Below are 9,942 nucleotides of genomic sequence, written 5' to 3'. Positions count from 1 at the left end.
CCCTGTTGCACGTCTGCGCCTGTGTCTCCGTTGTGCCGTATCCTGGAAGGGTGTAGCACGATTATCATCTGTAAAAGAGAAAAATCCAGCCCAAAGTCGGCAAGCGAAAAGAGAAAAAAATGGTTATTCTTAATAAACCGTTAAAATGTGATATATATTGTGTTAATATGGTCAAGCCGAACTGTGGCCCTTTTCACATGCGGGAAGCCCCTAGTACCACATATGGGGGTATATCCCTCGACCTAATCTCGGGTTTATCTGAGCTGCTACACCTAGTGGTGTGCCGGACTCGTCTAACCGTGTCCGCGGTCTTGACGACCGATCGTTTATTCTAGCCCGAGAGGGGGCTGTTTTTAGTGTTCGGCTGCTAGAGCCGCCACACGTTCTTCCGCACGTAGAGAACGCTCTGTGTTTTCGCTAATTGTGATGATGCCACATGGACCGGGCATCTTGAGCTTAAGATAGGCGTAATGCGGTACAACATTAAAACAAGCGAAGGCCGTTCTTCCGAGTAGTGCGTGATAGCCGCTTCGGAATGGAGCTATGTCGAAGGTTAATTCTTCGCTTCGGAAGTTGTCGGAGGGACCGAATACAACCTCTAGTACTAGAGAGCCCGTGCAGCGGGCCTCTCGGCCTGGTATTACTCCTTTAAAGGTAGTATTGCTTTGGCTAATGCTCATTGGGTCTATCCCCATTTTGCGTATTGTGTCCTGATATATCAGATTAAGACTACTGCCGCCGTCCATGAGGACTCGGGTGAGATGGTATCCGTTGATTATTGGGTCGAGCACCAAGGCGACCGATCCTCCATGCCGGACATTGGTCGGTCTATCCCTGCGATCAAAAGTGATCGGGCAGGTCGACCAAGGGTTGAACTTGGGGGTGACAGGCTCAACGGTGCATGCGTCTCGGAGTGCGTGTTTGCTCCTCCTCTTCGTCACGTGAATCATGTTCACTATTTTAACCTCTGGTGGGAACTTTTTTTGTCCCCCAGTGTTTTGCTGGCGAGGCTCATCCTCGTCTTCACTTGGTGTCTCCCTCCCCTTGTGTTCGACGTTTAGCTTACCGGCCTGCTTGAAGACCCAACATTCTCTATGGGTGTGATTTGCAGGTTTATCGGAGGTGCCGTGAATCTGACATAATTTGTCTAGAATCTTGTTTAGGCTGGACGGTCCATCTCTGTTGCCTTTTAAAGGCTTTTTCCGTTGACCGGGTTGAGAGCCCCTAAATCCGGCGTTTACCGTCGTGTTGTCTGGGCTGTCTTCGTTATTTCGACACTTGCTTTTACTACGTCGTTGTTTTCCATTGCCATCCCTAACTTCAGATGTTCCTGGGTCGCTGATGCTATCACAGGCCAGCCAGCTATCTTCGCCCGTGCAAAAGCGGGTCATAAGGGTTGTTAGGGCTGCCATTGTCCTTGGTTTTTCCTGGCCGAGGTGTCGGGCGAGCCATTCGTCTCGAACACTGTATTTGAAAGCTGCTAAGGCTTCGGCGTCCGGGCAATCGACAATTTGGTTCTTCTTAGTGAGGAATCTGTTCCAAAGCTTTCGGGCTGACTCTCCGGGCTGTTGAATTATATGACTTAGATCGTCTGCGTCCGGAGGTCGGACATAAGTCCCTTGAAAATTAGCCCTAAAAGCATCCTCAAGCTCCTCCCAACTTCCAATTGAGTTTTTAGGGAGGCTCTTGAGCCAGTGCCGAGCTGGTCCTTTCAGCTTGAGGGGCAAGTACTTGATGGCGTGGAGATCGTCTCCGCGAGCCATATGGATATGGAGGATGAAGTCCTCAATCCAGACCCCAGGGTCTGTTGTTCCGCCGTATGCCTCTATGTTCACGGGTTTGAATCCCTCTGGAAATTCGTGATCCAGCACCTCATCGGTGAAACATAGGGGGTGCGCGGCACCCCTGTATTTGGATGTGTCATGGCGTTCTGACGGTTGTAGTGTTCGGTTTTGATTATGCGCTGGAGCGCCCTTCCTAGACCCGTAGATGGATCTGGTCATGTCGACTTTTTGATGCAAGTCCTTGCATGGATCGTGTGCTGACTTATGTGCGGTCTCGTTGGCTGTCCTATCGCGGCCACGAGGTGGTCGATTCGACCGGTCGGCCGTTTTATTTTTTGGCTGTGTAGGCTCTAAGGCCTCATCGTCAAATTCAGGCAACAGCTTGCGCTTTGGATAGCTCTTTGTGTGGCGACTGCCACCGTATTTTTCTTCAGTGTCTAGCACTTTGTTCCATCTAGTGTTGAGTGTATTTTGCGCGGCCTTAAGCCTTTGCTTCTTCTTATTCAGACTCCTCGCGGTGGCAATAAGCCTTCTATGGAGGTTCTCTTGTTCCAGGTGCTTTTTCGGGATGATGTGTGCATTGTCGTCCGGACTGTTCTCCTCTCCGGAGACAGGTTGATGAGCGTTACCCCCGGCGTCGCCGTGTTCGGACAGCGGCTCCATACTATTGCCGCCGTCCGCTCGTTCATCCTGCTCTGTCGCTGGGTCCATGTGGTCATCATTTCCATTGGAGTCGGCCGGGGTGTTATTTTTTCTTGCGCTGTTTTCGCTGTTTTTGCCGAGGCGGGGTTTGGAGCGGCGCCTACGCCGTCGCTTTGGTTGCTTCTCGAGGCAGCTATCCTTCGCTGCATCCTTCCGTTCCTCGTCATTATTCTCTTTGGGTGTATCCACCATATATATATCATGTGATGAAGTGGCTGTCCAGCGCCCTGTGGGCGGTGGTTCCTGTTCGTCTCCTGCATCGTCGTCCATACCGTCGATGTCTTCGGAGCCGAAATCGAGCATGTCGGTTAAATCATCGACACTGGCAACTAAGTGGGTGGTGGGTGGGCAGCGAATTTCTTCGTCGTCCGCATCCCATTCTAGCCGGACATAGTTCCGCGAAGGGTCCCCTGACAAGGAGAGAGACTTTAATGAATTTAACACATCGCCCAAAGGCAAGTGCTGAAAGATATCCGGGAGGTAAACTCCATGATCGGCGCCCAATCAGATTCGATAGGCATAGACGTAGACGGTTCGGGGCCTGTGGCAGGGGATGACTCTGAGGATCCGGCGACACAGGTCTCATAGGAGGTGAAGTCAGTATTCGGCTCTATGGCCACTGAGTGTGTGGCCTCCGAGGCTGGGTCCATCCACCCGTCCTTGGACGCTGTAATCGACTCCGGATCTAGGGCCGGAGTAGGCATAGGTGTGATCTCCTGAACACCGTCCGGCGGCAGAGCTAAGTCGTGCTCGTCATGACTGTGCGGCGCCCCTGACATGAGCTCGAATCCTTCAAAGATCAAGTCTCCGTGGATGTCGGCAGTGTAGTTTAAATTTCTAAACCTGACCTGACGACCAGGGGCGTAGCTCTCGATCTGCTCCAGATGGCCAAGCGAGTTGGCCCGCAGTACGAAGCCGCCGAATACAAAGATCTGTACGGGGAGGAAAACCTCACCCTGGATCACATCGTTGGCGATGATCGAAGGAGCCATCAAGCCTTTATCATGACGGCACAGTGGAACTCTCAATGAAAGCACCAATGTCGGTGTCAAAACCGGCGGATCTCGTGTAGGGGGTCCCGAACTGTGCGTCTAAGGCGGATGGTAACAGGAGGCGGGGTGTTGGTGTCAAAACCGGCGGATCTCGGGTAGGGGGTCCCGAACTGTGCGTCTAGGCGGATGGTAACAGGAGACAAGGGACACGATGTTTTTACCCAGGTTCGGGCCCTCTCGATGGAGGTAAAACCCTACTCCTGCTTGATTAATATTGATGATATGGGTAGTACAAGAGTAGATCTACCACAAGATCAGAGAGGCTAAACCCTAGAAGCTAGCCTATGGTATGATTGTTGTTCGTCCTACGGACTAAAACCCTCCGGTTTATGTAGACACCGGTGAGGGTTAGGGTTACACAGAGTCAGTTACAATGGGAGGAGATCTACATATCCGAATCGCCAAGGTTGCCTTCCACGCCAAGGAAAGTCCCATCCGGACACGAGACGAAGTCTTCAATCTTGTATCTTCACAGTCCAGGAGTCCGGCCAAAGGTTATAGTTTGGCTACCCAGACACCCCCTACTTCGGGAGTCCCTCAGTAGCCCCTGAACCAGGCTTTAATGACGATGAGTCCAGCGCGCAGATTGTCTTCGGCATTGCAAGGCGGGTTCCTCCTCCGAATACTTCATAGAAGATTTTGACCATAGGACAGTGTCTGGCTCTGCAAAACAAGTTTCCACATACCACCGTAGAGAGAATATTATTTACACAAATCTAATCTGCTGACGTATTCCGTAGCGCGTCATCACACCACAGCCAAGTCTTTATTCGAATCATTTTTACTGTCCCACCTCAGCGCGTTTTGCGAGGCGGTTTCCTTGGCACGTCCTGTCGAAGCAGAGATCGGGTCCCCTTTATTTACGGGATTCTCATCAATACGGATGTGGGTAACCCACTCGTGCCCGTTGGTATGTTCCCTCGATCAAAGGCGAGTCCCAAACGGCCATGGGGAGGGCTCTTGGTATTCAACCTCTTATAAAGAGACCAAGGCCTTACTCCTTTATTTCAATCTCAAACGAGTTCGCCCTTCACCTCGAGTTCCAACACCCAAGGCCCCAGATTTCAGGTGCTTCGGACCTTCGATGATGTCCGGTTCCGACCTTCGAGGCCGATTGATGCCTTCCTCCGTCACGGAGGAGGACGTGCTAAAGCTGAGAGAGGCCAGGTTCTTGACCGGCGAAATCTCGCATAGGCTGCCTGCGCAAGGGCAGGTCATTCCCACTCCCAAGCGTGGTGAGAGCGTGGTGTTCGTGTCTCACTTCCTTCAAGGGCTCGGCTTCCCGATGGATCCCTTCTTGAGGGGGCTCATGTTTTATTATGGGCTGGAATTTCACGACTTGGCTCCGGAGTCCATATTCCACATCTCATCGTTCATCGTAGTGTGTGAAGCCTTCCTCCGTATTACTCCTCACTTCGGACTGTGGCTTAAGGCCTTTAAAGTAGAGCCGAAGATGATCGAGGGACGGCACGCGGAGTGCGGAGGAGCTGTTATAAGCAAGAATGCCGATGCTCCATGGCCCGAGGGCTCTTTTCAAGAGGAGTCCAGCTTATGGCAACAAGAGTGGTTTTACATTGCAGTTCCCAGGGGCACCAAGTGGGCGGCACCACCTGCTTTTTGCTCGGGTCCTCCACCATGGCTAGCGTCATGGGTCAATAAGGGGCTGGACTGGGGGCCGGCAAAGGACGTTCCCCTGTTGTAGGGCCGCATCCGAGATCTCCTAGAAAGGGACATCAGTCTGGTCGTAGTGACGCAGGTTATGCTACTTCGCTGAGTTCTGCCCTGCAAACGTCGCCCCCTACGCCTATGGGAGTTCAACCCGGAGGGACCACGAGCTCTCCAACATTTTCTTGGCATGACGCCCGTGGAGATGTACAAATTGTTCTTCGGACCACAAGTAGTGTGTCCGGATACTACGGAGGACGCAGGTCTAAGCTGCAATCGTCCGGATACTCAAGTAAGTAGCCCTGTGCTCGGACATACCTTCCATCACAACATCGCCCTTAAAAGAGTTGCCCTTGAAACAGGAGTGGGTAGCGAAGGCAAAGTTAATCAGGTGTCCGGCCCCCCTTCCTGAGACCTCGCCGAATCCCGTGTTGACCAGGATGCTGGAGATTGCGTCTTTGGAAGAGAATGAGGAGGGGGACAAGGGAGCTACCGCCTCCTTGAAGGAGGCTGTTGGGAAAGGAGGAATCAAAAATTCCTCTACCCAGGGGAAGAAGAGGACCGCCTCTGATAACCCGGAGACCATGGTCTCAAAGCGGGGGAAGAAATCTTCACCAGAGGGTCCAGTGCCGGGGGATACCTTGGCCATACTGTGCCCCCAAGGGGATCAGCCCTCCACCGAGCCGTAAGTAGAGAGGGGAGTTTAAAATGAGAAAAATCCCTGTTTTATTTCTGAGGAAAATAACCGAAATTTTACCTTGTAGTTAGGATCTCAGCCCTTCTCAGCAGAGCTCATCCTCAGGGGACCTTCTTCTGGAGATGATGGAGAGCGGAATGCCTTCCCCTGACGTACCGCCTTACGAGGCGGGCAACCCTGAGGTGTCGTCGCGGAGGGTTTCTCCGAATCCGGCAGGACCGGAAGGCAGTCATATGGCCCCCCAAATCTCTCCTAGTCCGGGCTTTGACAAAAGCCAGCGAACAAGTCCGGCCCCGCCTGGTGCGCGATCGGAGGAGCTGAGGGATCTGCTAGGGCGAGCGTCTATCTCAGAGGAGCACCGTGCGTTGATGGGTACGGTGATTGAAAGGATTTCGTTCGCGGAAAGCGGGTTGCACAAGGCCTTCAGGAGTTTACTGACAGGCTTTGAGGTACGCGAAGTGATGTACCTTTTAACAGTTCCGCATATATAAAATGCGCCCTGTATAGATAGTAGCCCCTGAGACTCTGTGTGTTGCCGAAGACGGCAGCACGCAGAGGATCATAGTCCCAGGTATAATGTTGCCGCCTTCTTATACAGGTGGCGAGGTGTCTGGTGGCTAGCCGGACTGATGAATTTGCCGAGCTAAAGCGGCAGCTTGACGTGGCAGATGCCGAAATCACGCTTGTCAACAAGCAGCTTGATGAGGCACAAGGTATGTAATTTCTCCGGAGACACCTGGTAAGAGGAGCTTCATGCCAGTATCTTACAATGCGTGTGCTTAATGCAGATGGTGCTGCCGCTGTGGAGAACCTTCGGGCAGAGCTTGCCCGAGCCAAGGGGCAAGCCAGAAAAAGCGATGCGGCTGCCCTAAAGGCGGTCGAGGAGCTGAAAGCCGAATAGGCTGCTCACTGCCGAAGCAAGGAGGAAATGGCCGAGATGGCTGTGAAGTTAAAGACCGCTGCTGACCGCTGCAAGCTTCTTGAAAAAGAAGATCAGGCGGAGCGGACAGACCTAGAAAAGGCCACTACGGTGGCCAAGGATGCTCGCTCTGCGATGAGAGCTATGAAGGAGGAGCTACGTCAAGTCGGAGATATCGCGGCTGGAAAGCCCTTTATGCTGCGGATGAAGTTCGGGGATCCTAAATATGCTCTGTTGGACCGGATGTGGAGTACGACGGACACTTATCTGGATTTGGCGCCGAGTGCCGCAGATGCGGCCGAACACTTCCGAGATCAAGAGGATCACGAAGTGGAAAAAGCTTTTCTGGTCGCAGTTCCATAATCCCGAGCGTCCACTTCCATTAACCGATCGTCTGGCCGAATGGGCCGAGCTGAATAGGTTATCCGGACTCGCCATGAAGTATGTCGTGGATCATCTGTGGCCGGAAAGGCCAAAGCCGAACAGTTATTTTAGCTTGGTGCAGCAGTTCCTTGGTGCAGTGCCGCATATCAATGCGATGAAGAGGTCAGCATGCATAGAGGGTGCGCGGATGGCCCTTGCCCGTGTCAAGACATACTGGGCGGAGATGGAGGCCACCACTGTTGCATCCCGAGACTCGGACGAAAGCCGAGTACCTGCCGAGCACTATTTTCAGGAAGTTCTGGAAGGCGCTCGTTTAATAGAGACACAGTGCTCGAAGGATATTATGTTTGAATGACATTGATTATTGTAAAACAGTATTTTGATAAATTGTAGAAGCTTTTTATACTTGTGCCTGCAAGTATTATGATGCCTCCTGTGCGGCCGTTTAAGATATATGTATATATAGTCCGAAAGGTGGCAGTCGTCGGCTTCAGCCCCCACGCATATAATGCGGGGGTGTTCGCAGAAGGCGCATTTTCACACTTGATCCAACGTCTTGCTCCACAAAGGAGGTGATGGCGCAGCGAACTAGGCAATCGGACTATAATGCTTTATCACTTTCACTTAGCCATAGGAGTTTGACAGTGAGGCTACTATATAGCCCCTGGTGACACTGCGCTCGCCCGAACTCGGGGCGCGTTTGTGTCTGGCCGGGAAACGACCATTCGTTAATGCGGAGGAATCCCGAAGATTCCGATAGGTCATCGAGTGGTTGACCAGTCTCACGCTATATCATGAAAGTCAAATTTCGGCTTTCTCTACTGAGGTGCTCGCCTGGTGCCGCCTTAGCCGATAGAGCGGAACGTAAGGCAGCAAAACACAGGAGCCGGGGAAACCCAACATTTGACCAAAGACATGATTTGGAGCTGATGCATATAAGGCCAAACTCGCGACGCCGAACACTCCCTAAGGTATTCGGACTTTATGAAAATGGGCTGAGCAGTGCCCTTGATAATAAGCCCCTGGTGTCCAGGTACGCGCAACGTTCTGACGTGGCCACATGCCAAGACGCCAGCCTCCTCCTCGGTTATACGGAGAATCCGGGGGATGTGTATCAACAAGAGACAGTAAAAAAGGTTTACGCAAGGTCTTAATCTAAAAAGAATCCTTGGAACGGGTCCCTGCTGCACGTCTGCGCCTGTGTCTCCGTTGTGCCGTATCCTGGACGGGTGTAGCACGGTGTTCATCTGTAAAAGAGAGGAACTTAGTTGAAAAGGTTGTGCGAAATGTACATTATACTAAATAAACAAAGTATAATTCAAAAAAGAGTAAAATTGAGCACTATTGTCTCTTGTTTTACATGCGCGGAGCCCCTTGTAATGGGGTGTACGGCTATTAAGCCTTTATCAATTTTATGTTTACTCCGGACTCGTCTATCCGCGTCCATGGTCTTAACGACCTATTAGGTGCTTTGATTGACGAAGCCGCCTTAGTGTGTGGCTGTCAAGGCAGCCGCACAGTCTTCCGCGCGGGGAGAACACTGAATGTTTCCCTTTAGCGATATGATGCCTCGTGGACCGGGCATCTTAAGCGTGAGAGACGCATAATGTGGTATTGCGTTAAAGCGGGCGAAAGCTTCACGTCCCAGTAGTGCTTGATAGCCACTTGAAAATGGGGCGATGTGGAAGGTTAGCTTTTCGCAGCGGAAGTTATCGGGGGAGCCGAACATTACTTCTAGCAGAATAGAACCCGTGCAACGGGCATCCGGGCCTGGCGTTACTCCTTGCAAGGAAGTGTTGCTATGGCGAATTTTTGTTGGGTCCATCCCAATTTTACGGATTGTGTCCTGATATAGTAGGTTTAGACCACTGCCGCCGTCCATCAGGACTTGTGTAAAGTGGAGTCCGTCGATTATCGGATCTAATATCAGGGCAGTCCAGCCTGCGTTCCGGATACTTCTAGAGTAATCCTGATGGTCGAAGGTGATCGGTTTTAACAACCAATGGAGAGACTCCTTTGGGATAGGCCGTGTGGCGCGTATCTCGATGGGCGCCATTCTATTTTTCCCTTTAGTCATGTGAAGTAAGTTTACTGTTTTGACTTCTTGTGGGAAATTCTTTTGTTTCCCGGTCCTCTGCTTGTAGGGTTCATCATCGTCCCCGCTTGGTGTGTCGAGCCCCTTGTGTTCGGCGTTGAGTTTGCCGGATTGCTTGAAGATCCAACAATCTCTTTGGGTATGGTTTGCAGGCTTCCCGGGAGTTCTGTGGATTTGGCATATCTTGTCCAAGATGTTGTTCAGGGTAGATAGCTTGTCCCAGTTATTCTTGAGGGGCAGCTTTTTCTGATTTTGCCGAGAGCTTTTGAATCCGGCATTGACTGCCGTGCTCTTCGGGCTGTTTCCCTTATTCCGGCGCTGGTCCTTGCTGCGTCGTGGTTTCCCATTTCCATCCCTAACTTCGGATGTACTTGGGTCGCTGGTGCTGCATCTTGCTAACCAGCTGTCCTCTCCCGCGCAAAAGCGGGTCATGAGGCTTGTTAATGCGGCCATTGTTCTTGGCTTTTCCTGGCCGAGGTGTCTGGCAAGCCATTCGTCTCGAACGCTGTGTTTGAAAGCTGCTAAGGCTTCGGCGTCCGGACAGTCGACTATCTGGTTCTTTTTAGTAAGAAATCCATTCAAGAGTTTTCGGGCTGACTCTCCGGGTTGTTGAGTTATATGGCTTAAATCGTCTACATCTGGAG

At 51.9% G+C, this 9,942-nt stretch overlaps 1 protein-coding gene across 1 annotated transcript; it reads right to left on the bottom strand.

Annotated features, from left to right (window-relative positions):
- Positions 1 to 210: 210 nt before the first annotated feature.
- LOC125554547 (uncharacterized) lies at positions 211 to 9,259 on the bottom strand. Its single transcript, XM_048718070.2, has 2 exons — positions 8,745 to 9,259; positions 211 to 310 (listed from the first exon to the last, which is right to left on the bottom strand). The coding sequence occupies exons 1-2, from the start codon at positions 9,257 to 9,259 to the stop codon at positions 211 to 213; spliced, it is 615 nt and encodes a 204-aa protein (XP_048574027.2).
- Between the last annotated feature and the right edge of the window lie 683 nt (positions 9,260 to 9,942).

This window comes from Triticum urartu, chromosome 2A (genome assembly GCF_056163025.1).
Source record: "Triticum urartu cultivar PI428250 chromosome 2A, HENAU_Tu73, whole genome shotgun sequence".
In the NCBI taxonomy this organism is placed as follows: Eukaryota; Viridiplantae; Streptophyta; class Magnoliopsida; order Poales; family Poaceae; genus Triticum; species Triticum urartu.
Note: the sequence above shows the minus strand (reverse complement) of the source record. Positions and strands in the feature narration are given on the sequence as shown.

What these genes read in the sequence shown, in the direction of transcription:
- LOC125554547 (XM_048718070.2), bottom strand. Translation starts at nt 9,259, where the DNA reads ATGGCGCCCATCGAGATACGCGCCACACGGCCTATCCCAAAGGAGTCT. An exon ending in TCGCTAAAGGGAAACATTCA is followed by an intron (nt 311 to 8,744) that starts GTGTTCTCCCCG and finishes TCGGTCGTCAAG; the next exon opens with ACCGCGGACACGGTTAGACG.